General features: G+C 46.9%; 2 protein-coding genes across 2 annotated transcripts in view; one reads left to right on the top strand and one right to left on the bottom strand.

Moving 5' to 3' along the window:
* Positions 1-3,243: 3,243 nt before the first annotated feature.
* Positions 3,244-13,484, top strand: LOC134560712 (serine/threonine-protein kinase PAK 3-like; the record flags this gene model as incomplete). The annotated part of the gene is made up of 10 exons (XM_063416994.1): positions 3,244-3,411; positions 3,859-4,012; positions 5,773-5,836; positions 6,776-6,824; positions 7,738-7,850; positions 8,705-8,822; positions 9,488-9,587; positions 9,703-9,899; positions 11,031-11,168; positions 12,948-13,484. Coding segments are annotated over 10 exons (1,230 nt in total), but the record flags the coding sequence as incomplete, so codon positions are not given.
* Positions 13,485-14,094: 610 nt separating this feature from the next.
* The window catches only part of CAPN6 (calpain 6), a 46,766-nt gene continuing 33,548 nt past the window's right edge, over positions 14,095-27,312 (bottom strand). Inside the window, exons 8-14 of the mRNA XM_063416620.1 lie at positions 25,846-25,923; positions 24,506-24,701; positions 22,485-22,607; positions 20,829-21,031; positions 19,413-19,534; positions 18,233-18,369; positions 14,095-16,680 (exon numbers count right to left, since the gene is read on the bottom strand). Of these exons, the coding sequence (XP_063272690.1) occupies positions 16,498-16,680; positions 18,233-18,369; positions 19,413-19,534; positions 20,829-21,031; positions 22,485-22,607; positions 24,506-24,701; positions 25,846-25,923 (1,042 nt within the window). The 3' untranslated portion in view covers positions 14,095-16,497. The remainder of the gene's footprint in view (positions 16,681-18,232; positions 18,370-19,412; positions 19,535-20,828; positions 21,032-22,484; positions 22,608-24,505; positions 24,702-25,845; positions 25,924-27,312) is intronic.

The raw sequence follows: 27,312 nt of genomic DNA on the forward strand, positions 1-27,312 counted from the left end.
AAAAACTCTGTGTTTTGCAGAAAAATCACTTTGCAAAGGACATTTATCATTCTGTTTTGAACTGGAGCAATCCTCAGGCTGAATAGAGCAAGCAGGATTTCTCCCAACAACCCCACTGTCCTCACCTGCCATTGGCAGTCCAAGTTAAGGCTGTAAAGACATTGCTGCAAAATGTCACTAAAATCTTCCAGGAAATCATTTAACAGAAATTAAAAAAAAAAAAAAAAGGTGAATTTTGATGGAGACGTCATTTCGTGCAGCAGATCACTTTGGCTTATGGGTAAAAACTAGTGGAACAGAATGTGTGATCACTTGGTGTTAGAAAAAACCCTCAAAAATAGCATGTTTGGCAAAAGTGATAAATTAGCTGCAATAACTGAGCTATCAAAGACAGTTACTGATGGGGTAATTTGGGTTATTTAAGTCTGTTCTGGAAAATGAGGATTAGGAAGAGGCATAATTAAAATATGCAAAGCCGAAGGGGAATAGAGAATAGATATTAAGTCACTTTAAATTAGTAATTCATGGGAGTGTGGAAGGGAGAGAAATGGATGAAATTATGCTCTGAAAGGGCCCTGATATTCCATTGTTGCAGAGAGAAAAGCTATTCAGAGCCTGAGCACATCTTCTGTGCTCACAGAAATTGGAGAGGAGAAGGAGTGAAGAGCCGTACATCCACTGAGGGAGCTGATCCTGCAGGGAAGATGTTTTGGCAGGGACATCAGGAGTTTTCCAAGCTCTGTTTTCTGTACACTGACAGCAGAGCTACAGGAGCTCCACCAGGAGAATCCTCACACCTCAGTGTTAGGATTGTGAGAGGCAGAGTCTTTCCCCCACAGTGTTCCCTGGTGTGCTGAAGATTAATTCCAGTGGGGTGATCTAATCAGAAGCAGAGATCATTTCAGCAGGCTGGTTTTGTTACTGAGCATCAGCAGTCCAGTGCAAAGCTCCTGACGGCACTGTGTTGTCTACAACAGAGAAGAGTTTTGTTATGGAATCAAAGAACCACCAGGAAAATGAGCGAAGGTTTAAATCATTACCCCATGGAAGTGCAGAGCTGATTTCCAGGTGCGTTATTGGCAGAAATGGAGCTTTGCATGAGGAGGAGGGTCGGCATCTCAGAGCCATGAAGGGATGCCAGGCTCCAGAATGGGCACAGCTGAAGCCCAGCTGGTCAGGAGGCAGCCTGGAGCCATTCCAGAGTGAGAGCCCACAGCTGCTGCCACTGTGATGTCAAGGGGTGTCAGTGACAGGTTGGGACATTCCTGCAGTCCAGAACTCCTGCTGGCATTCCAGAAGATCCATCTCCTCCAGGAGTTCTCAGTGCTGCCTGCAAGCCAGCAGGGTTTCATCTGACCTTTGGGTTATGCTGGTCTGCAAGTTCTAACACAGCTCTGCAAAAATGATCCGGAAAATCGGTGCTGCAGCGTGTAATTTTCTGTCTGCCACATCTGAACTGTATTTTTATCCAGATAAACCCTGGCTGGTGACAGCTCGTTTGAGGAGCAAGCTGTGCTTTTCCCAAGGTACAGCATGTCTGGCTTTGGGGTCACTGTGTTCTTTGTGCTCTTCCTCAGGAGCTGAGCTGATTTTGGAACAAAAATGCAAGTGAGATGGCATTGGTTTGGTGAAGCTCCTGTTAACAGCTTCTGCTAAAAGGAGTGTCTCAATGTGGGTAGCATTTGGAATGTGGGGGATCCTTTGGGGGTTCCATTCCCTGCACAGGACAGGCTGGGGAGTCTGGAATTCCCTCACCTTGCTGCTCCAGCCAACCTCCAAAATCCAGACTGGAAGAGCTTTTCAGAAGTGCTTCTAAAAGTGTGCAATTATCTTCAGAACTGAGGGAAAACATTCTTCTCCCATAATTAAAGGATTTGACTAACAAGCTGTGCTAAAATAGTGATCACCTTAATGAGGAAATGCAACTTCCCAACAGTGTGTGCTCCTGAACCCAGGAGCTGTTCCTGTGCAGTGTCAGAATAGAATTCACATGGCTAAGGGGGATTTTGGGAAAGCTTTTCTAGGGAAACATTTTCAGCAAGCTAAAGAGAACCAACAGTTGCAATTTATTAATAGGAAAAAAGGAGGAAAACTGCTTTAGCTCTTGGGCAGAGCAGAATCATTGAGTATTAGAGAAAAAATTACATTTTCTTGACTGAGTTTTTATTTATTTACTGTCAAAACAGGACAAAAATTAGATAGAAAAATGTAGAAAAAAATTAATCTGGTATTTTGTCCTGTTCTGTTGCTTACCATGGAAAAGAACTGTTGTTCCTGGAAGGATGTTGTGAAAGAAAAATGCTCTTTTATTTGGGCTGATTTGTTCCATGGGGGATTCCCCACAAGAGGGAGTTCTCTAACAGCATTTTTTTCATCTTCTCGTCCCAATGCAGATCCGATCACCCAATTATCCAGAGACAGATACGGGGAAGCCTCTCCTTTGGTGAGTGGCAAAGGAACCTCTGACATTCCTGAGTTTCAGAGTTGTGGAGCAAGCTATGAGTGAGCTTTGCCTGCTCCAGCAGCGTGCCAGCCTGAAAAAATGTTCATGTCTGGTTCTGCAGCAGCAGCAAAGGGATCCCTGTCCCCTCAAATTCTGTTCGAAGATTTTAAACACATGAAAGTCTGGTTTTGCAGGGAGAAGATTATGGGTTTAGCCATGGTGGAATATCTAATTCACAGCAACTTTAAATACTGTATAATTGCTCCATCTTAATTTAGTTTTAACAACTTAGAGTTCCCTTTCTCTCAAGTTTCATGATTTATCGTTAGTACAGCTGAATATATAGCTGAACATAAATAAGGTTATAATTGATAATGTAACTCACTGGAACCATTGAAAGGAAGTTTTAAATAACGATCCACCCTAATAAATGTTGGGATGCAATAACAATCCCAGAGAGAGAAATGACATCCACATTAATATTGGCCAAATTTATTAGGGTTACTATTAAACATTTTAAATAGAGCACCAGTGAAGTGTGAAGGTGTAGAACGGTGCCTTTGATTTGCTTCAGTTCTCTAAGTGGCCCTTTGTGTCAGCTTTAAAGCAGCTGGGAAACAGCAAATCTGGGGGAAGCTGGTGTAATGCTCTGTCCCTGCAGAGCAGCAGCTGGGGCTGTTTCAACCCCCCAGAATTTACAGATATTTAAATTGTATTGTGACGTGTGACAGAGAACTGAGGCTGTAGCACCATGTGCGTGTCTGGTCTGTGATGTGGAAGCAGATGAAAGCTGTGTGTAACTATCAACCCCCCCAAGGGGCAGAATAGAGACTCTGACTCGCGTTACTGACTGTCCCCAGGCCACAGCACTGCCACCAGCACCTCGGCTGACTTACTCCCTTCCTGGACAGAGCCATGAGGAGGAGGAGGTGGGTGAGGAACCTGCAGCTGATGCCTCAGCAGACTCAGTAAGTGCCAGCTTTGGTTCCCTTGGTGTCATTCAGAGCAGCAAGTCTGTGGTCAGCAGCTGCCATTCACGGCTGGAGGTGCTGAGGAGTCCTGCCATGGCACTGTGCTTCACCCAGCCACTGGCACCTGGAAAATTGGCTTTGAACTTCTCTTTTAGTCACCAGTTTCCCGTGAAGCCTACAGGAGAAACTGTCTCCTGGATGTACCTGCCCCTCTGCACAGGTCATTTGAGAATATCCATGAAAATTTAACATGAAACTGGCCGTGAACTTGTGTAAAACCAGCCTTTTGTTTTCATTCACTCAGTTTGTGAGTGGACAGCAAAAAACCAGTTTAAGAGCACTGCGTGTGGCTGACAGCCTCTTCCTGAGAGTTTGCCTTTGGAATAGGAGCTCAGGGGATCCCTGCAAGCTCCCTTCCCAACATGAACTGATTTTTCCCCACAGCTCCACACGAGCTCTCTGCTGGGAGCCGAGAGTGCAGACGATGACACATTCCTGCTGTCTGACACCCTCAGCAGAAGCATGAGTATCCCGGAGGAGCTCTGGCTCTCACCACAGCAGAAATCGCAGATGACAGAGGAGCTGCTGCAGTGGCTGAGTACGTGTGCTGTGCCTCTTGTGTGCTGTGTGTGTGTGTGCTGTGCCTCTTGTGTGCTGTGTGAGGTGTGTGTGTGCTGTGTGAGGTGTGTGTGTGCTGTGTGTGTGTGTGCTGTGCCTCTTGTGTGCTGTGTGTGCTGTGTGGGGTGTGTGTGCTGTGTGGGGTGTGTGTGAGCTGTGTGTGCTGTGTGGGGTGTGTGTGAGCTGTGTGGGGTGTGTGTGTGCTGTGTGAGGTGTGTGTGTGCTGTGAGGGGTGTGTGTGTGCTGTGTGGGGTGTGTGTGTGCTGTGTGGGGTGTGTGTGTGCTGTGTGGGGTGTCTGTGCTGTGTGGGGTGTGTGTGAGCTGTGTGGGGTGTGTGTGTGCTGTGTGGGGTGTGTGTGCTGTGTGTGCTGTGTGTGTGCTGTGTGGGGTGTGTGTGTGCTGTGTGGGGTGTGTGTGTGCTGTGTGGGCTGTGTGTGTGTTGTGTGGGTTGTGTGTGAGCTGTGTGTGCTGTGTGTGCTGTGTGGGGTGTGTGTGTGCTGTGTGTGCTGTGTGGGGTGTGTGTGTGCTGTGTGGGGTGTGTGTGAGCTGTGTGGGGTGTGTGTGAGCTGTGTGGGGTGTGTGTGTGCTGTGTGTGTGCTGTGTGGGGTGTGTGTGTGCTGTGTGGGGTGTGTGTGAGCTGTGTGGGGTGTGTGTGAGCTGTGTGGGGTGTGTGTGTGCTGTGTGTGTGCTGTGTGGGGTGTGTGTGTGCTGTGTGGGGTGTGTGTGAGCTGTGTGGGGTGTGTGTGTGCTGTGTGTGCTGTGTGTGTGCTGTGTGGGGTGTGTGTGTGCTGTGTGGGGTGTGTGTGCTGTGCCTCTTGTGTGCTGTGTGAGCTGTGTGTGTGTGTGTGAGCTGTGTGGGGTGTCTGTCCCAACCTCAGCTGCACCCAAGGGACACAGGAATCAGGAATTCCCTCTGCGCATTCCTGAGGGTGGCTCAGACTGGGTTCAGTTTCTCTGTGCTTCCTACTACACTGAAGGCAAAATCACAGATGGTTTTTGATTTAGCAGAAGGGGCTTTGAGCCAGTGAATGAACTGCTGAGCTCCTGAGTGCTGATGGCCAAATCAAGCAGAGTATTTGGGTTCTTAAATTCTCTTTAGTTCCCTGACAAGTCATCGGAGCAAAAACACTTCACAGCAATCTTTTAGAGTGAAGACAAGCAGTGTGGTCCTTCAAATGGCACAGGCAAGGTTATCATCAGAATTTAGCCTGGTAATCCATGATGAGGGTCCTGGATCCTAAATTCCCATCATTACTGATTATAACATGAGATGCTGTTCTTTAAAATCACAAAGACAACCTTTTGGCAAACTGCTGAAATTTGGGAAGATCCCCATCTCTCCTGGAAATGCTTTGCACCATTTCTGAAAAATTAATCCCACACTCAAGGTGCATTTAATCTCCAGAAATATTAAACCTTTTGTTGAATCACACAAAGTGTTTATTCCCAAGAAAATAAAGGCTGTGTTGTTCCAGCTCTCCTAAATGTTTGTAGAAGACAAACTCTAGCTTTGGTACCTGGTCTTTTCCCATGTCTGTCTCCTGTGGATATTTCTCCAGCTGCTTTGTTCCCTGCCAAGGTAACTCTTCAAAGCCCTGTAGAAAATCAGAAAATCTGTGGGGCTGTGTGTGCTTTGGAGCAGGCTGTGTTGCTGCTGTTGGGGGCAGTGGGGCTGCATTTCCCACCTGCTGGAAGGTGCTGTCTGTCTGAAGCGAGCACCCTGCTCTTGGTTTCTTCCAGGGAGCATTGTGAACGAGGGGGACCCTCAGACCAGATACACCAAGTTTGTTCAAGTTGGCCAAGGGTAAGTCCAGTCCCAGTCACTCCTACAAAGCCACGGGCCTGGCATTTTGCTGCTGTAACATCAAGTGTGAACAGGCAAGCTCCAAACATGGTGTGGGTTTAGATCCTCCCATCTCAGTACAGATCAGAATTAATGATTGTGGTCAGAAGGTGTTGTCAAAGAAACTCAGTGCTGGCAGTGCCTCGCCTTCAACAAGGAGCAGGACCTGAAAGATCTCCCATCCCTCAAACTTTATTGCCTAAAATAGCACCTTACCACCCACAACTATCAGATAAAAGATTTTAATAATATTTATTTCCAGTATTTTGCTTAAAAAATGTTTGGTACTCTGGATTATACACCTGCAGGGACCTGAAAGATCTCCCATCTCTCAAACCTTCTTCTCTAAAATAGCACCTTACCACCCCACAGCTGTCAGATAAAAGTTCTCAATAACATTTATTTCAAATATTTTGCTTAAAAAATACTTGGTAATCCAGATTGTAATCTAGTTATAAAAACCAAACCTGGGGTTTGGTTTTTAGCAACTGAAACCAGAGGTGAAATAATAAACTCTCACACTGTCACACAAACCCCCACCTTTGTAATCTGCAGCATGCATTCCCTGGAATAAAATATACACAGACACAAAATAAAGGGAAAAATAAAAACAACACAACAAGGCAAAATGGAAAAAAATTCAATATTTTCCAGTTTTTGTAGGCACACCCTCACCCTGCTGTTAGGTTTTGAAGATCTGTGCTCCAGCTCTTTTTCTTCAAGTTGGGCCTCAGTTTTCCCTTGCACACCCTACATGGCAGAGGGCTGCTGTGCTGCTGTTTGAAGAAGAGATGTACCAAAGTGTTTTAGAGCACTTCATGCAGCAGAGACCTGTCTGGGCTGGCTTTCATCCCAGCACCTAAACTGCTTCTCATTTCTTCACTGCTCTTTTGTTTCCAGGGGTTTCGGGACAGTTTACAAAGCCTTTGACCCAGCCACCGGAGATGTGGTGAGTGCCAGCACCCCCAGCACGCTGTGCAGCTCTGCAGGGCTTTCCCCTCTGCTCTGAGCTCTGCTGGAGCTTTGGGTGCCCAGCAGAGCTTCCCTGCACAGGCTCTTCCTCAAGCACAGACCCTGCAAAACACATTTTGGACAGACTTTGTTCCTACTCACCACCAGAAAAATGCAAGAGGGGCAGTGGTATCTTTCAGAGAAAGACATCATTAAGGCACAAAAGACCACAGAACGGGTTATTTCTTTAGAAACCCAGAAAATAATTGCAAATCTGAACTTGGTGGTGAAGAATGGTCACTGAAGTAGCAAAATCGAAGTTCAAGAACTTAGAAACATTGTGAGATTGTAATTTTTTTGTGTATGTAACTGCTATGATATTTTAGGGTGGGATTTGATCCATCATGTACTAATGTGTTTACTTTGTTATGCAACCAAGAGCTGCAGCAGTTGCTGAAATAATGGCCAAAGCCCATGGAATTACTGAAGGATTCCCAGCTGTTCTGATATATTTTCACAGTCACAACACCTTGCTTGCAAAACCTGTGTCACAAAACCTTGCTTGAAAAACGTTGCTTGCAACCTTATTAACAGAGGTGATAAACTGAGGCCATTGGGGAAGAATGTGGGTGCAGGATGATGTCAGAGATCTCTGGGTGATAGTTCAGGGAATTTTTTCCAGAGGTTAGAAGGCAAAATGTCTCTGGCAAGTGCCCTGTAAGTGGCACCCGAGCAAGTGGAGAAATCATCTGTTGTCCTGTCAGTTGTGAGCTCTGGTGTCTGATCACAAGGGCACAGGGCAGCTGGCACAGCCCAGCATTCCAAAAACTCCAAAATTCCACTCTCTCTGTGGTCACTGTGCTCTCCTGCAGCAGCACTTCTGCAGCCCAAGGTCTCCAATTCCATTTCAGGTGGCCCTAAAGAAGATGCCTCTCCACAAACGGAGCAGAAAGGAACTCGTCATCAACGAGATTCGGATCATGAAGGAAAACAGGCATCCCAATATTGTCAATTATATAGACAGGTGAGTGGTTCTGGTGTTGTCACGGGAATGTTCGTTCACACACTGCAAGCCAAAGGTTAAAACCCCTTTGGGCACTGGCAGAACATGGAGCTCTTTCTTATTTCTCTGTTCCTCTCCAGTGGATGGGAGGAGATGGCCTTGGGTCTCTTTAATCTTTTAATCTTGGGTCTCCATTAATCTTTTCTGATGTATGTACCCTTTTCAAAAACCTGGATATGCCATGTCTTATTAAAACAACAGGCTGTCAATTCATTACCTTCGTGTTGTTTTGGGGTTTGGTTTTTTCAAGTTGATCATATTTTCTATGCCTTAACAATAAGTGCTGATAAATCATGGTCTGTTCCCACCATTTTCCACTGCTGTGGAAGCCAGGAAAACTAAACTCTTATTTGCAGAACCACATATTTTGCCAGTCTTTAGATAGTTTTTCCTGTTTCTAATTGGATTTTATGCAGTGTTTTCCAAATGGTTGGCCAACATCAGTCCTCAGTGATGCAGAGCCTCCTCCCGTTGATTGCTCTGGAGTTGTGTTGCCTCGTTCCTGCAGTGAATGGTGGAACTGATAAGTTAAGATAATGACTCAGTTGATGGCAATTGTCCTGGTTCCAGATTGGTCTCTGTTACTAAACTGCATTTTTCTCGTTTGCCATCTAAGACATCTCCTTTTTCATGGGTTTGCTTTTCTCATTTAGGCTGCACAGATTCCAAATACCCCGTAGCCTACAAGGAATGTCTCTCCATTTCATTCTGCCTCCATTTAGAAGTGACTTGGAAACAAAACTCCCCTTCAGTCTTTCCCTCCAGGTAATTTATCTGTGCACATTCATCTCTGTGCCTCTGTGCTCTTCTCTCAGCTACCTGGTGGATGAAGACCTGTGGCTCGTGATGGAATATGTGGATGGAGGCACTTTAACCAGCGTTCTTCTCCAAGTCTTTATAGATGAAAGAATGATAGCTGCCATCAGCAGGGAGGTGAGGGAGTGCTTGTGCTTCCAATGGCTTGGGCAGGGTGGGACAGGAGTGACTTCAGAGCTTTGTTTCAGTGCTGCTGCTAGGAAATGTAAAATAAAGGAGCATCTAAATGAGACTCCTGCCAGTACAACTGCATTCCTTATACTCTGTTATTATACACTTCTGTCATATTCTCTTTTTTAATTTACTTAACATTCTAAACTTTGTATCTTTAAACTGAAGCATGTCTGCACTGCATTCTTGGCCTGTACAAGCAAACACGCTGGGAGGAGAATTTTAAACTGACAGCAAATTAAAATAGAACCTCATTTCTCACAGCCCTCAGCTTAAAAGGAGAGCATTGCTCCCCAAATGGTGTTTGCTTCTGAGCAGTGACTAATGTGCTACTTCCAAGTCTGCTGTTGAGGCCAACATAAAACCTTTGTCATGCAGCTTCCTACACAAAAGTGATCCCCTTCATAATGGAGGGAGAGATTTTCCTTTCTGACAAACCCTCCTTTGTCACCTGGATGGGGAGAGCACGGCCACTGCAGCCATTTGGAATGGACAGTCTGTATCAACAACGGGTGTTTCACCTAGCAATTCAATCTTTTAGGGCCATTTCCTTTTCTTGTGTGATGAAATGAGGTTAATTAATTTTTGCCCTCATGGGCTTTTTGTCTCAGTGCCTCAAAGCCCTGGATTTCCTTCATTCAAAGAACGTGATCCACAGAGATGTCAAAAGTGACAATATCCTTCTCGGGATGGACGGATCTGTGAAACTGAGTAGGTATTTTTGGTCAGGCACAGCATTCCCGTGTTCTCAGATGTAGAGTGGGGAATTGTTGTGTTGGTTTCACAGTTCAAGCTGGTTTTGAGAGTGTTTTTGTTTTCCTCTCAGCTGATTTTGGCCTGTGTGCTCAGCTGACCCCGGAGCGGAGCACACGGTGCACAGTGCTTGGCTCTCCCTACTGGGTAGCACCAGAAGTCCTCAAAAGAAAGGAATATGACACCCAAGTGGACATCTGGGCCCTTGGGATCGTGGCCATTGAAATGCTGGAGGGAGAACCCCCCTACTTTAAAGAAAGCCCTCTCAGGGTAAGGTGCAAACACTGTCTTGCCAATCTGTGCCATGTTTTGTCTCCCATGAACCAAAATCCCATTCGAATCAGCCTGCAATAGTTCCAACAAGGCCCATTCTAGAAATGTCCCTGCAGAACATCTCATCAGAGGAGAGGTGATGGGTGCCAGTGCAAAAATTCCTTTTTTGCCTTCAGCACTGCTTGAATTCCTCCTGCTGTGTTTGATCCCTCTCTGAGCTGGAGCTGTGAATGACAGCAGCAAGTTTCTCCAATTGGGAAATTATTATGGAAAGCATTACAAGTGTATCTGCAAGCCCAGAGTCTTTTCAAACTCTGACCAGTGCCTTTGAGGGAGAGTCACTGCTTCTAGTGATGCCAAAAAAATTCTAAAAGTCTGTTTTAGCAAAGCTACTTGTAGTAAACATATTTTGAAGTTTTCGGTTTTAGATCCTAATTCCTTAAAACGAAGCTATGAGTTCTTAAACCAAATGAGTAAGGAATAGTGGAGGAATGTATACCAGGATAAAATTATGACTAATGGCTGAAATCAAGTTAAATGCTGCACAGTTAATTCCTGAGGAAGACAACAGTTCTGAAGATTTCAGTCTTCTACTCTTTTTGAAAAAGTTCCATGACTTCTCTTGAAAGATCACTTTTGCATTGCCTTTGCCTTGTATAAGGCAGCAAAGACAGATGAAGAGAATTATTTCCAGATCCCAGAATATTCTGAGTTGGGAGGGACCCCCAGGGATTACCAAATCCAGCTCCTGAGTGAATGGCCCTTCTGTGGATTGATGTTCTCACACCATGCTCTGGCCAGCTGAGCTGCACTCAGGGTCATTCTCATCCCTGCTCTGGAGGCTGACAATTCCCTGCTTCCTCAGCCCAAATATTGATCACAGAGCTGTCAGAAATCCCCGAGGGGCCTGCAGGGGATCTGTCACCCCAGGGATGGTCAGTGGCTGTCCCGTGCTTGCTCTGTCCCCCAGGGATGGTCAGTGGCTGTCCCGTGCTTGCTCTGTCCCCCAGGGGTGGTCAGTGGCTGTCCCGTGCTTGCTCTGTCCCCCAGGGGTGGTCAGTGGCTGTCCCGTGCTTGCTCTGTCCCCCAGGGATGGTCAGTGGCTGTCCCTGCTTGCTCTGTCCCCAGGCCCAGCACCTGATAGCCAGGAACAGGTACCCCCCTCTGAGGAGGCCCAGCAGGATGTCGGTTCTGTTCCACGCCTTCCTGCACTCCTGCCTGGACACCGACCCCAGCATCCGCTGGACAGCCTGCGAGCTCCTGCAGGTGAGGGGCAGTGGCTGCAGGGGAAATGCTCCTCACCAGGTGCCCTCCTCTCCTCTTAATCCCACTCTGGGTACTTTTCCAAGTAGAATCATAGAAGAACTTGTGAACTTTAAAGTCCACCTGGTCCAACCTCCCTGCCATGAGCAGGGACATCCTCAGGTTGCTCAGAGCTCTGTCCAACCTGACTTGGGATGTTTTTAGGGATGGGGCATCCAACATCCCTCCAGGCAACCTGCGTCAGTGTTTCACCACCCCTATCATAAACAATTTCTTCCTTAGACCTAACCTGAATCTCTCCTTTTTTTCTTTATTACCCTTTGAGTGGGAACTAAAAAAGCAGAAGGCTTTCATAGCATTGCAATAAGCTTACATAGATTAAGGTTTGAAATAGAGTTGAATTTTAAGCCTTGAAATATTTAGAGCAGCCTTGAAATATTTAGAGCATAGACGGTTTTTGAGCTGCAAAAAGTATAGAACAAAAAATTATTGTATGCTGTAAGGTGTATGTGTAGTGTTTAGTAATTAACCTAAGTAGATGTTTGTAAGCTTTTAGCATTAACCTATTGGCTAAAAAACTTTTAAAAGACCTTGTAACAAAGAGAACTTTGATTTCTGTTGTTATAGCTTGAGTTTTACCATCTTTTATGTCTCTACCTTCACTGAGACTAATAATGAAATGAAAATCTCATGGAACGCCTCTCAGTCACCCCATCCCATTATCAGTGATTAAATCCAACACTTTGTCCCTTTGCAACAGGCCCTGCTAAAAATGGGTCCCCTTGAAGTTTTGAAGTAAGATCTCCCTGGGGCCTTCTCTTCTCTTCTCTTCTCTTCTCTTCTCTTCTCTTCTCTTCTCTTCTCTTCTCTTCTCTTCTCTTCTCTTCTCTTCTCTTCTCTTCTCTTCTCTTCTCTTCTCTTCTCTTCTCTTCTCTTCTCTTCTCTTCTCTTCTCTTCTTCTCTTCTCTTCTCTTCTCTTCTCTTCTCTTCTCTTCTCTTCTCTTCTCTTCTCTTCTCTTCTCTTCTCTTCTCTTCTTCTCTTCTCTTCTCTTCTCTTCTCTTCTCTTCTCTTCTCTTCTCTTCTCTTCTCTCCGCGAATCTCCTCGAATCTCCTCTCCTCCAGGCTAAAGAATCCCAGTTCTTTTGGCCTTTCCTCAGAGGCAAAGTGTTCTACCCACCCTCTGATCATTTCTGTGTTGTGTTTTGGGAGTACATTCAGTTTTAGTTGGTGGCAAGAGAACTGCAGTAGAATGGTGCCGGGTACAGAGGCCCAAAATGATGTTGGTGGAGGAGCCCAGTCCCAGCCCAGCAGAGATTTGGCTGTTGTTGTCTTGGAGCTGCAAACCTGCACCTCAGTGTTCTTCAGAGCAGCACAGACCTAAATCCCAATGGGATCAGCATTTCTTGGAGCTGCTGGAGTTCCCTGGAACAGCTTGCACTCATTTTTCTGACAACCCCCACCTTTAAAAAAGACAGGAACCTAAATGAGTCCTTTGAGTTTCCTGAAATGAAAAAAGCCCTAAAGCAGCAAGTGGCATTACAGGGTGCAGGTAGGGCCAAAATCCAGCAAGCTGAAGACACCTTGATAAATTGATTATTGGCATTACTGGGACATGTTTGCCTCTGATATCAAGGTCCTGAATATTAAGGCTGAGGTGGAGATAGTCCCCTCAGTCCTATTTATGTGTATTTCTAGTAACCAGAGGAATCCTGCCTCCTCTTGTGGGAAACTGGGTTTGGAAAGTAACAGTTCCTTTCTTACTTTTTTTCCCCTTTGGGCAGCATCCATTTTTAAAAACAGCTGTGAGTCTCTCTGTCCTGCCAGAAATTATCCGTATAGCCAGGAGAGTCAGCCAGGCCGTGGAGGCACTTCATACCAACAGTGCCAGCACAGAGCAAAAACAGGAATAAAACTCTCACCCACAGGGAGATCTGCTGCCTTCTCACTCCGTGCTTACATTCACTTCTGAATGGTTGGTTGTTTCTTAAAGATGGAAATCCCAGGTATGGGGGTTTTGGTGTGGTTTGGAAATGGGGAGTGCTTCATTCATCAGCTCCAGACCACGCTGCCTCTGGAACGCCCATGGGCTGGGTTTGCCCTGTCGTGGCACTTCAGGATGAAAAAGAAAGTGCAATTGCATTTCCAGCCAAAAACAGGTGAAGAATGGGCCAGCTGAAACATCCTGCTGGATACACACACTCAGCTGGGACTGTGGAGTGTTTGCAGAATTCCCTGTCCTCCCTCCACCTGGCAGAACACTTGACACAAAAATATATAATATATAGAGATTACAGAGAAAGATATGTATATAACAGAGATTACTAAATGGGGGGTGTGCAAATGTACATAGACACACAATATGCTGTATAACTATTATATGTATGAATATTTATAGAATATATATTATTATTATTATTATTGTACATATATGTGTTTTTATATCATTATATGTATAGATAATGTGTTACAGAGCTATGGACATATATTTACTTTGTACCTTATATTATCCCCTTTGCACAACTCCCCCATAACTCTCCTGCACTATATATAAAATACTCCTTAAATATAAAAATATATGTATATATATCCTTATATATAAATATATAATATATACCCTTTTATATATTATATATTATCCTTTTATACAAAATATATTACATATATTTAGGGTGTGTGCATATGTAGTGTGTGTATAGCCAGTGTAAATATAAATGATATTTTTATATACCCTCAGAGGCACTTCTATAACTGTTCCACAGTGTGTAGAGAGATAGAACAGCGTGTGGAGGATAACGTGTGCCATCCCCTATGAATTAAACACCGTTTTTATGCGGGTGCGGTGCCCCCGGCCGCGGGCAGGTGCCGGTACCTGGCCGCGGTCACACCTGCGTGGGTGGCACCGAGCGCCCTCTCGCGGCCGCCGCAGAAATCACTAAAATTGTATAATTTTTTTGTAAAATTTTATTTAGGTCACTTGGCATTGAAAAGTTACAAAAGGTTGCAATGAAACATTTTATACCCATTTCCACGGTAGCTCGAGTGTGTACATACGTGCAGCCTTCCCCTACCGAAAAAACAACCCCAACATGTTAAAAAATGAACAATTTTAACTACCAGTGTCAGGAGCAGGCAGCAGCACAAGCCCCTGTCAGCCTGCCCTTGCCTTGATTCACCTGGGAAGGCAGAGGCATCTGTAAACCAGCAGAGCCAGCTGTGTTCCCAGGCTGGATCAGCTCCTCCTGGTGGGAAAAGCAAATAATTCCCAAAAATAATCAGTGCAGAGGTCCAGGCATGCTGCTGGGCCCCCCGCAGCTCCCAGCACTGCCAGTCCCTCAGGGCAGCACTGCCAGCAGTGTGTCCCCATGCCCCGGGACAAACTGGGGGATGTCTGGAGCTGGCACAGTGATCGAGGCCTAGCAGTCACCGTGTCTGTGCTGCCCACCGGCCAGGCTGTACCTGCCCCAGAGGTGCTGTCACACTCCCTGTGTCCCCTGATGCTGGGGACAGCCCTCTGCAGAGGCAGGGTGCTGGTGCTGGCGTTGGGGGCCACCAGTGGGGCTCCAAGGACAGAGCCAAGGGAGCGTGGAGCTGAGGGGGCTCTGTGCCCTCAGCAGCTTTCTCAGCCAAATTGTGAGAGGCACAAACCTCTGGTGCCATCGAGGAGTGGAACTTCTTTCAGGCTAAACACTGACCCTTGGGCAAGCCCTGCCCGGGGAAGGGCCCCATCCCACGGGGGACACTGCAGATCCCACAGCCTGGAACCGTGGGTGAGGAAAAGCAAAGCAAACAGGGCTCAGTGCAGGACTAGGGCAGCCCTGACATTTGCAGTTCTCCTCGTCCAAGCTCTGCTCTGCAAGAGACAGTTTATGCCTTAAAAAGATAATTCTCAGTTTACAGAGTAAGCAGTCCTGAAGCCGTGAGCTTGCAGAGAATGTCACTTGCCCGTGGGGCTTGTAGTTCACACCTCTGAGATCTCTGCTGTGCCAGAGGGCCTCAGCCCAAACTGTCTGAAAAGAGCTGGGTTCAGCTCCTCGGTGCATGCAGCAAAGCTGGCACTGCAGCATCATTCACAGCCCCACAGTCCATCTCTGGCATGTCACAGAAAGCGTTTTCCCACCACAGCAATGATCCTTTTGTAGCCCCGAGGAGACTTCAAAACCCTTTGTGAAAACATTAACTCTGTCAAGGGCCATTTCATAAATTGTGAAAATCGCACATTGTGGCTGAAGTGGCTACGAGGCACACAGGAATCCCAATTTCCTGGCTGTAAAAAAGGCAGAGCAGTCCTTGAGCTTCACTTTAGCACCCAGAACCTGCAGCTGTGTAAAATCCATTTCTGAGTGTCTGGCACAGAGAGCCCCGTGCCCTGCCAGGGTCACTGCCCGCCCCAGGCAGCTGCTGAGGGAACCCTGCCATGGGCTGCAGGGGAAGGGAGGAGCTGGCACCAGGCCCCTGCTCTGAGGGAAATGTGAAATAACACCCATCCCTCCTGGTACCCAAGTGAAACTCCATCAAGCATCAGCCGTGCCAGCAACAAATGACTGCAACATTTTGAGAGTGAGACCTGACACCTGCCAGGGAACAGCACCTTGATTTTACAAACTCATCCTTCTCATGAGCTCATTTTCTCCTCTTCAGGCTGGTGCTGCATCTGCCAAAACAAGAGCTGTGTTTCCATTTTTAGCATTATGTGGCTTAGACAAAGCAAGGAGGCTCCCACTACTGAACCTGTGCTCTGAGCAAAGCCACAGCTGAACTGTGACACCAAACTGTGAGACACCAGCTCAAGATGGAGAAGAGAAGAATCAGAAAGTCAGTCTGAGAGCCTTTGGGTGGACAAAGCTCTTATTTGCTATGATGTTCAAACAGGCACTGCAAGATCTTCTCCTTTTAATATGTCCTGGCAAGATTGGTCTTAAGGCCACGAGCTATGACCGAGCTCCTCGAGTTTTCACCAAGAAACAGAAACACCTAATCTGTAGTGAAATTCATCAAGAAATTTATATCCTTCTATAGGGGGGGAAAAAACATCCCCGTGGATGCCCCTTGTACTTGCCATTCCCCAATCTGCTGCTGGGTGCCCGATGGAGCTGATGCTCACACCCTGGTGAACTCATCTGCCAGCATCCCATTGCCCCCTCTGCCACCGCATGAGCTGCACCACGAGCGCAGACACGTATAAATATGCATTTCCCCTCTCCCGACGCCTCTCTGCCCATTACCAATGCTAACGTGGAGAGCTGTGGAGGGTTTCCCCCCCTTTTAAAGCGATTATGCTGATGTGCCCCGGCGCGGCTGCAGCGGGGTGACAGCTCCGTGCGGCTGCGGCGCTCAGAGCTCGGCGAGGTCGTCGCTGCTCAGGGCGGTGACGATGATGTGACCCGGCAGCTCGGCCGCCTCCCCGCCGCCCCTGCCCCGCAGCCGCAGCCGCTGCTGCCGCCGGGGCTCGGCGGGGGAGGCTGCCAGCACCGCCTGCCCCAGGAACTGGTCACGGACGAGGCGGCTGCTCCACACCTGGGGACACGGGGACACAAACAGAGCTGGCTCAGGCAGCGCTGCACCCAAGAAGGTTGAAAAGTGTAACCAAAAATGTGTATTCTATTTTCATCTGTTGAAACCCACTGGGGGATATTGTTCTCCTCTCCTGCTCCACCCATTTTACTCCTGCACCCATCCTCCTCTGAGGGACATCACCTGTGAATGGGCCATTGAAGGCCTCTCACATGACTGATAACGTTACTTCATCCCAGTGTGAGATGCTGCACTCACTGGGGAGGAGCCAAAGCCTTTCCACCAGCATAAAACCTGCAATCCCGAACATTAATGCTAAAACTGAATGTTTTCCACTGAATCCGTGGAGGAAGACTGGACCCATCTCACCAGCACTGGACCTTTTTCTTTTCTTTTCTCTACAGAATCATCTCTACTTCACAGAACCACATCCGTTACTTCAGGAGGATTTATTTGTGCTGCTTCCAACGCTGACAGCAGGGTGTCAGGTGTATCTCTGACTCTGTCAGGGTTTTCTAGGACTTTTGTTTGTTTGCTTGTTTGTTTTTTGTAGTACTGCATTTGTATCCTTTTTATATATATATATATTCCTAGTGAACAACTGTTATTCCTATTCCTATATTTTTGCCTGAAAGCTCCTAATTGCAAAATTGTAATAATTTGGAGGGAGGTGGTTTTACATTCTCCATTCCAAGGGAAACTCCAGTTTTCCCTGACAGATACCTGTCTTTCCAAACCAAGACAAAGGGTCACCCCTGTTAACCCCTTGGAAAAGCAGCGAGGAGGGAGTGTGCATCTAAATTTAGCTAATTGTCTAGAGAGCATGAGGGAGAGTCTGGATTTGCATGCTCATTTGCATAGACTATGCAAATAAGGAGCAAAATGCAGCTTTTTGCTTTCTAGGTCACAGCCTGCCTAGGAGAGGAATAAAAATGACCTTTTTTAGCTCATCAGCAGTAAATCCTACCTACAGTAGCCTGTCTGTGCTGCTCTGCCTGCCTGTGCTCACCTCTGCACCTCCTCAGCACTGGAGTTTTAGAGTCTGGCCCACAGACTAGACTGAAGACAAAGTTTTCCTGGACTGCATCATCTCAACACCAAGCTCTCTTTCCCCAGCCAGTGCTGAGGTAAACAGTGAGGTCTAGTTCTCACAGGACTGGAATTCAGGGTAAAATAACTTCTTAATAACAGCCTTAGCTTTGGTTTTGCTTCAAACACTGACTCTGGACAACACTTGGCTTTTCTCTGTCTCTGTTTCATCAGGTGCCACAGGGGGCATAAGAAATTCTGTAAATTCTTTCAAAGGCTTGGCATGAAATGTGCCTTGGGATGAAGCATTCCTTGGAATGAAATGTGCCTTCTGATCCCTAAGTGCCATCAGCTGGCGTTTGTAGAGGAGAAGCAGCAGCAGAGCTCCAGGCAGAGCCCAGCAAGGGGAGCAGAGGTTCTCACCCTTCTCTCCTGGGTATCAGGAAGGAAAAGCTGTCCCAGTGAAGGCCAGGGGTGCTCTGTGGTGCTCTCCCTGCCCTGAGCAGCTGCCCTGTGGCTGTCTCACCTGGATGGTGACAGGACTGTCAATGTCCTTCCTGTAGAAGATCACCTGGGTGTTGAACACGGGGCTGGTGGTGCCGTGCTGCACTGGGGAGCGCCAGCTTTGGTTCTCACACTTGATGAGCACGTAGGGATCTGCTCCTGGAACACAACCACAGCTCTGGGCACACAGCAGGGCAGCTGGGAGCTGCCCAGAAACCCAGCAGAGACAATCCCCTCCTGTGCCTGGCAGCAGCACAGGACAGGGCACCAGAGCACGTCACAGCCTCTGCTCCCTGTCCAGGTGAAATCACAGAATCATGGAATGGTTTGGGTTGGGAGGGGCCTTAAAGCCCATCCACTCTACCCCTGCTGTGGCAGGGACACCTTCCACTGCCCCAGGCTGCTCCAAGCCCTGTCCAGCCTGGCCTTGGGCACTTCCAGGGATCCAGGGGCAGCCACAGCTGCTCTGGCCACCCTGTGCCAGGGCTGCCTATACCCAGGGAATAATTTCTCCCTAATAGCCAATCTAACCCTCATACGTGATACCCTGCAATTGTTCAACATTCCAGAAATGCTTCATTTTTACACCAGCATTGAGCTGTGAAAAGTGAAGATTATCAGAGAGCAGGAGTAGAAAATGAAAAAGCAAATGACGACTGGGCAAGTTTCCTGATTAACTCAACATCAGGTGCTATAAAGCCATTTTGGTGACCTTCAAGACCCTTTCTCTGACAGACACAGTCATGTACAAAGCATTTATCCCCTGTTCTACTTTACCCAGCTGAAAGTGGTTGTTTGAAAACCATGAAGTCCTCCCTGAAGTGCTCGAATGAGGTAAATGTAACACACTACACGAGTCTGTGCCATTCAGCTGCCTCCTGGATATTTTCCATTTAGAAAATACACAACCCTGACAGAAGAACCTCACTAATCCCCACAATCAGCTCCGCAGGGGCGTCTGGCTACTCCTGCCCAGTTATGGACCGCCCATAACTTGCTGTTGTGCATCCCTGTATTCACCTGGTCACTCCACTGGAGCAGGTTTTACAACATGATTGAAAAACAAATCCCAAATTCCAAAATCAAACCCCAAACAGAGGATTCTCTATTTGGATAACTTCTGATTGCTTACATATTAACCCAAATCATCTTTAGATGACTGAAAAGCCACTTCCACTCTTCCAGGCTCTCTGTCCACTTACCTCCTGATCCGTCCTCTTTCTGCAAACCCTCTGCAGAGTGGACTTTGATTTGGGTGACTCTGCGTGGGTATCCACAGAGAAGACTCCAACAGGTCATTTTAGGCCTATCTGCCTTCAGCTCCCTGAAAAATCATGGAAAAAGCAACCTAAGCAAAGAATGTCAAGCAAACAATCAATGGTAGTGGAATTTTTAGAACATGAGATTTGTAGTTTTTCATCATCTGCTATTTTTGAATTCTGCGGTGCAGAAATGACAGATGTAGGAAATAAAAATAGAGCAAAGCAAAGTAAAATTAATTTGTGTTATATTTGGCGTGGAAGCAAAAGTGGTGAAAAAACCCCAATTTTAAATAGTGGAAAATACTATCAAATCAAGAATTACATGCAGTGGGCCTGGTTCATGAAGCACTGGTTCTACTCTTGCAGCAATCACTGCTTTCAGAGGAGATAAACAGAAACAAATATCACCAGTGCTCAGTGTCCTGACCTAGAACTGGAGGTCACTACAAGAAGTGAACTAAAAAAGCCAAAATACTCAAAATGAATCATCCAAGAGGTCCCTAATTAAACACTGACCATGTTTAGTTAATAAACCATAAACTGACCATGCACAGACCTGGAGATTCTCAGAGGTGCCCCTGATGTCTCCGGTTCTGGAGCCACATGAGCCACTGAGTCAGGGGTGTTGGAGGACTGCTGGAGGCCAGGGCATCCCTCTGGCTGCCCTGGATGGTCCAGGACCCCAACAGGGGGGTCTGGGACCCCGACAGGGGGGTCTGGGACCCCGACAGGGGGGTCTGGGACCCTGGCACAGAGCCCAAGGTGACACTGTCTTTGATCTCAGCCCATGGGAAAAATTACCAGCATTGCACGAAGATCTACAGACCCCAAGAGTTTATTGTAAATAGTGGTTAGTTTATCACAGGGTGCTAATGGGGAAGGCAGGATGGAGGGATCAGGGTGTGGCCCTGTTCTTCTCCTTTCTTGTCCTTGTCCTCCATCTTCTGCTGTGGCGGGTCACAGGGGGTTGGTTTAGGACAGAAGTGACATGTCTAACATGGGTAGTAGGTATTGGTAAGAGGCTGTAAATAAAAAATACGTTGTGGCCCATGGCTGGGTCAGAGAAAAAGTGCAAAAGGCCCAGTCCTCCCGATCTGGGGGGAGTTGCTGTGTGCTCTCACTACAGCAAGGACCTTTGCTGGGCACAGAAAGAACTTAGAAATAAGAGACAATAAACAAACTTGAGAAACCTGAACTGGCAAACTCCAGCTCTTCCTTCTGCTTCTGGGCTTTCAGTGAAGAAAAACTCTAACCAATACATCTCAGGAAAACCAGCCCGAGAGGGGACAGCCTGGCAAAGCCTTCCACAGAGCCTGTGGGCCGAGGAGGATCCCCTGCACTGTGGGTGGCACCCACCTGAGCTTGGAGGGCACGTCTGTGTAGAGCCTGAGGATGAAGGCAGCGGGCACCCCGGGGATGTAGGTGGTGGGGACGAGGACGTAGCGGCCGCGGGGCAGGCTCCTCCTCAGGAACACGCTGCGTGTGTTGGAGTAGGGAGACGTGGCCACTCTCTCCTGCACCGTGAGCTGGTGCAGCCTGTACCTCCTGTTGTCCTCCACCTGCAGCAGGAGAGGGGCTGATGCCAGCAGGGCTAAGGGGCAGGGTTCTCCCTGAGCACCACACAGCTTTTCACAGCCATAAAACCTCAGGAGCAGTGAAGGAAAATTGTTTGGCAAGCGCTTTCTCACCCAGTGAAGCTGTGGCAGGTGAAAGTTTGGGGCTGGCAAAGACAGGAGCCCACTGATAGAGATGATGTGAGCTTGGAACACCTCCAGAGAGGGACACACAGCCCAAGGACTGCCCCTGCTCACACAAGGCTGAGGTCTCTCTGCCTCCTCCTCTCTCCAGCCTTTCACAGCAGGCTCCCAACCCAGATGCACACAGCTGGATTTTCCTTGCCCTTCCCTGAATACAAAAGCCACAGAAAAACCATTTGTGTTTTGTTCTGAGCCTTGAAGTTGTGCTTAGCTCTTCACATGCTCTCCAGGGGACTGGTATTTGCCAGAGCACCGTTTAAATCTCAGCCTGTCTCAAGCAGCTCTTGGGGCAAAGGCAGCCCCTCATTCTTTTCTGGCTGCTCTCTTCCCAAGGCCTTTAGTCATGCTAATGAGCTCGGTGTGTCAGAATGTATCTAAAATAGAAAAACTATTGATCAGAAATGAAAATAGAGCCCTGAAACTTTCAGGAAGGTGTGATTTTCTTTTTCAAGCCTTTCCAAATTACAGGCGTGAACAAGGGAAATTGTTCTGCTCTCTGCAGTGACACTTTTCAATATATGTGGTTAACAGGTGATTGGCAAATGAGTGGGTGTGATGCAGATGTCAGCAGATCTAACCAACTGTTAAAAATTGACTTTTTAAAGGGTAGGACCGTGGATTTAATGTAGGCTCAGGAGCAGCAGCAACAGAGGACAGGATTACCCCCATCCTCATGGAAGAGCAGGAAAATTGCTGTTTCTTTGTTTCCTTCCCTCTCTGAGTCTGAGTGTTTTCATTTTACTCAATTTGCCTTGAGAGTGCTGTTAAATTACCTTTTGGGATCCCTGTGGTTCCTTTTCCCGTACATTCATTTCCTGCTCTCTAGTCCAGCTTTTGAAAACACTTTTTTTTTCTAAGTGGCAACAGAAAAACTGCAGACTTGACTTCATTCACCTGGCTGTATTGCTGATGAAATGGAGACAGAAGAAGGAGGAAAAACCCTCCATGTTTCAGGCATTAATATAATTTTGCTGTCCTCTAGAAACTTTGGGGGTACGAAAATCACTTAAAAATCTTTTGCAAGGAGAAAAAAAATTATTTATTTCAAATAAATGAAATTCATTCAAATAGAGTTTGAGCTGAACTAAATCCAGTTGAGTTCCCATGGCCTGAGCGCAGCACCCACAGAAATCCGAGCACAGAGCCAGACCTTGGGATAATCCTGGCTCTGTCTGCCAAAGATCTCAGTGCCAGGGTGAAGCAGGACTGAGCAAACTGAAGGATCTGTGCATCAGGAGTGCAGCTGGCTGCCTACCTTGAGGATTTCAAAGCCAATGGTGAGGTTGTCTCCCTTCCCCTCTCTCTTGTACTTGCGGCGATCCTCCTGCTGCAATGACACCAACACTTTGTCCTCGGCCTTCTTAACATCAAACAGGTACTGGGAGGAGAGAGGGGAGAGAAGAGCTGTTGGGATTGCCTCAGGAGGCTGAGGGTAAAGCCATCAGCAAGGAAATGTGTGCACACAAAGGAGGGAAATGGAAATACATTTGGGGGAGGAGGGAGAGTTCTCCATGAGCAATTCCCAGCTGGAAAATTAATGCTAATAATACCAATCTTAAAATCAAAAGTGTCAGGTAAATGGAAGGTATTGATGGAAATGGTAATCTTAGTGATAGAACATGGAGGAATGACCCTAAGGTGAAGCAGGGTAGGTTTAGACTGGATGTTAGGGAAGAATCCTCCCCTGTGAAGGCAATGAAGCCCTGGCTCAGGGTGCCCTGGGTCCCTGGCAGTGCCCAAGGCCAGGCTGGATGGAGCCCTGGGCACCCTGGCACAGTGGAAGGTGTCCCTGCCCTGCCCTTCAGGCAGCCCAGACTGTCCCCAGGTGTAGGGGAGCAAGAGGAACCAGGAAAGTTCTCCTGGTGTGATGCAGCTCTGCAGCTGTGACCCTGTGATGGCACTTCAGCTCTCTGAGGGGTGATGATGTAGAAGTCAGCAGGTGACTGTAGAACACACAGATATTTGGCTGAAATTACCTTATCAAAGGGACTGGAAGTGTCACAATCCCTCTCTGCACAGATGAACCTCACAGGAGGCCTCAGTGCCAGGAGAGCAGACAGAGATTGTCTCTAGATCATGGTGGGGTGTGCCACAGTAACCTGCAGTGGCCCCAGGATAACATAACTGTGTTCCAGCACTGCTGCTAAGAGCCCAGAGACAGCACTGGAATACAGAGACCTTCCACTGCATCAGGCACTGCACTCAGCTGGAACAGTGTGTATTTTGTTCTCCGAGACAGCTAAACACTTACAAATGAGACCAGACAAGCACCTGGAACACATCCAGAATCTTACAGGGCAATGCCTGAATCAAATCACCCCCTGGAAATGAGGCACTGACAGAAGGCAGAGCAGTGAGGAACTGCAGGAGGAGCTGGGGATCTGAGATCTGATCTGAGCACCAGATCTGCTCCAGCATCCTGCTCAGAAAACAGGGACTGCAGGCAGAAACCTCCCTTAAAAGTGCAGAGGAGCCAATCCAAAACTATCTTTAATTAATCTGGACAGAAAGGTCCATTTTCATCTTTAATTAGTCTGGACAGAAAGGTCCATTTTAGTCTTTAATTAATCTGGACAGAAAGGTCCATTTTCAAAGCAGTAACTAACAGAGTAAGTGCCCAGATCCCACAGACAATAACAGAAGTTATGTGCCTGAATTTGCAGGGGCTGGGAGAGAGAAGGGCTGGAAAGTGGGAAAGGGAGAAGGAATGGATGAACAGATAAACTGAATAGCTTGAAATGACCAGGTAGGATGAGACAAGGAAAATTCTGTAATGCTGATGAGAGGGTGAGCTTGGGGAAGAGACCAGGTACTTGAATCTTCCATTAATGCCAAGGGATACTAACTTAACCCAGTGGATCAAATCCCCAATATTTAAGGGGGTTAAGTGAGTTCTCTCATTAGAAAATCAGACTTGTTGCCTTTCTATGACTGGGAAAATGAAAGAAGTCCAAGCAGGACATCAGTAATTCTGTTGTGTGTGTGACTCACCAGCCCCAAGCATGATCAGTCCCAAATAAATCTCTAAACCCTTCTGAGAAATTGCACCAAAATCACCAAAACATGCAGCACACCCTGAGGGCAATGAGATTTTTGTCCAGCAGTCACTGCCAGCTCCTAAATAGGGTGGATACTTCAGGAGCCCCAGTTAAACTGGATACACTCCAATACCTAACAAAACTTCCCACCTAGGGGATCTGCAGGAAGGTCTCTGTTATCAAATACCTCACAAATCTCACAAATACACAGCACCTCACCAAACACAGGGACTCCCACCTGGGGGTTCTGCAGGAAGGTCTCTCTGTTGTCAAAGCAGCCCCCAGATCGGTTCAGCAGGGGCTCTGGATGCTTTGCCCAAGCCCCAAACATCATCTCCTTCTCCCAGGTCTTGTGGAGGCTGAAGTAGGAGGTGTTCACAGTCCTGCAGATGTCCACATCCGTGAAATTCTTACACCAGTCCTCAAACGTCATCCTGCTCCACGGAACACCAGGGGAGTAATGGATTGTTTCAAAATAAACAGTGATATTCACGCAAAGAGCCAAAACAAAACACAAAATCTTCCAGGAATTTGAAGAGGAGGCATTTCTCAGCTGTCCAGGGGACAAACTGATTCACTGGAAAGCTTTCCATGTGGAAATACTCGTGAAGCCACAGTCACAGAGTTTTAGAGCTTAATTCAGAGCAGCAGCACTCTGTGTGTTTGGTCAGATCAGGATCTGTTCTGTTGCATCTCCTAAGCCTGGTTGAACCTCCCAGGCTGGATTTGATAAGAGATTTTACAAAGGCCAAAGAGACCACCTGCAATCAAAGCAGGATCCACTCCTCATTATTGCAGTCCTTATTGCCACATCTGACTCAATCCTCTGCACTCTGACAGAGCTTTTATTTAACCCCATCTCACCTGTGCCTGCTGAAGGAAGGGGCTGGAGTGCAGAGCAACTGAAAAGCAGCTTGGCTCTTTGATTTACCATCATGGCCTGCCTTATTCATGGCCCAGAGCCAAACCCTGCAGCTGCCAGGCCTGACAAAGCCAACAGAATCCTTTTCACTCTGCAATGAAATATTGATCATCTCCTGAAGGACCTGCTGGGCTAAGGATCTCAGCTTTAAGCAAGGTCAGAATTAATAGAGCTCTAGACATTGAATAGAGAATGAACACTTCTCATTCCCATGCTGGAAAACACCACACAATTAGCAAAATTCACTGGATGCAACTCTATTTTTAGAGCTGGCTGACCTACAGGCAGGAACAGTAGTCAGTAAAGAGGGTGTGAAATGCACATGGTACTTCCTCAGATATTTTTACCCATTTCAAAATTTAACTGGTCTAAACAGTGCTCAATATTGGGCATCACGTCATGTAAACCAGCACGTGTTCTCCTGGTTTCTGAGAGATTATCCTGAATATAGACAATAGATTCTGAGAGTTACTGATTTTGTTTCTAGTAGTTTTAAACCAATTTTATTACTCTTCCCTGTCATCCCATGGGAGTTTGAAAGAAACAGACCTTGGGACAACTTTACCCATCTGTTTTTGGAGCTGTTAAATGGCAGATTAATGACAGTTACTCAGTGTAGCCAGAGTCTCCAAATCCTTCTCACCACTCCCACTCACCAGAACTCTCCATCGTTCTCAACAGTGAGCCCCAAATCCTTGCGCTCAGAATCGCTGACTTTCTTCCACTCTTCAGAACTAAAAGGAAATAATTTAAAAAAAAAAAAAAAGAAAAAATAATCAAAACAATAAAGATGATTAATAACTCACAAACTCTCACCTGGAAAAAATTGGAGTAAAAATCTCTCTTGGTCCATGGTTTTAAAAGGAATATCAGAGTACTGAAAGGGCAGATGATATTGATGAAAGTGTGAGGCTTTCAGGAGGAGTTTTAAAACATTAATTGATTTGAAAGCTACTAAAAAAGAAAGAGATGAATAGGAAATAGGCTCAACTAGAGCAGAACTTTATTGATTTTCTTTGTCACACCCTCCATTAGGACTCTTAAACACTTAAACAGCTGGTTTCCAAGGTCACAGGAGATTGACTCCATTCCCTGAAGGCCCCTCAAATGCAACCTGGTTTTCCTCCTCGGGAGATTATTGAACACTTCACTTAGACCAGAGTATTCTCTTTGTCTTTTAATCACCTTAATAAAACAGGCCTGAGGTCTGAGATTTCCCGGTGGAGCTTTGAGAAGCTGCTGGAGCCTGAGCACAGTGTCCAGTTTGCAGAGGAGCTCACGGTGCACAGACCCTGCAGGCACACAGGGGAGCACAGACCCCGAATTCCAGCAGTGTCACCCTGGCTTTGAAGACTTTTCTAAGCCTTTCACCTTTTCTAAGCCTATCACCTTTCTCCTCCCACCTAGAAATAGGTAAACAATGAAAGACAGTTAGCAAAACACGGCCAGTGTTTATAGTAGAAAGCGTGATAAGGTGAAATTTCTGACTCCAATATGAAGAACATGACAGAAGGCTTAGAAAAGTCTTCAAAGCCAGGGTGACACAGCAGCCTCCTGCTGCACCCCAAACCAGACCCTGTCCCTGATGGATCACACAGGACAAAGAGAGCCACAGCTCCTCACTGCCCCTCCAAAAGCTCTTGGAGGCTGAAAATGAAGGTGGCTGGAAGGAGGGAAGGGAGGCTGCTCCCCCTAACAGACATTTTCTTAATCTAGTTGGAAATTGTCAATTTAATTCTGTTAGACCAAAAGCCATGGGCCACTCTCAGAGTCCTCAGTGCTGGCATGAGTGGCAGCTGTGCCAGGCACAGGCCACTGGAGAACCCTGAGGGCTCCAGGGTTAAACAGCACAGCAGCTCTTCTGTGCATTCTTTGCATTTCACCCACACCCATCCCTCTGAAAGCAGCAGATTTTTGCTAGCTGAAGCATGGATTATAAGAAATTAATATGTTCAGAATGCTGCATTGTTAAATTCTAAATGCTAGCTGGTGAGCCCAGTGCTGAAGTGTCACATATTTCTCTGGTATAAATCACCCATGATGGGAGACATCCCTCCAGCAGTCACTTCTCTTCCTGTGGAGGTACCTGCTAAGCCCATGGCCCACATGAAAATTCATTAGAA

The sequence above is a fragment of the Prinia subflava genome, chromosome 20 (genome assembly GCF_021018805.1).
Source record: "Prinia subflava isolate CZ2003 ecotype Zambia chromosome 20, Cam_Psub_1.2, whole genome shotgun sequence".
Classification (NCBI taxonomy): Eukaryota; Metazoa; Chordata; class Aves; order Passeriformes; family Cisticolidae; genus Prinia; species Prinia subflava.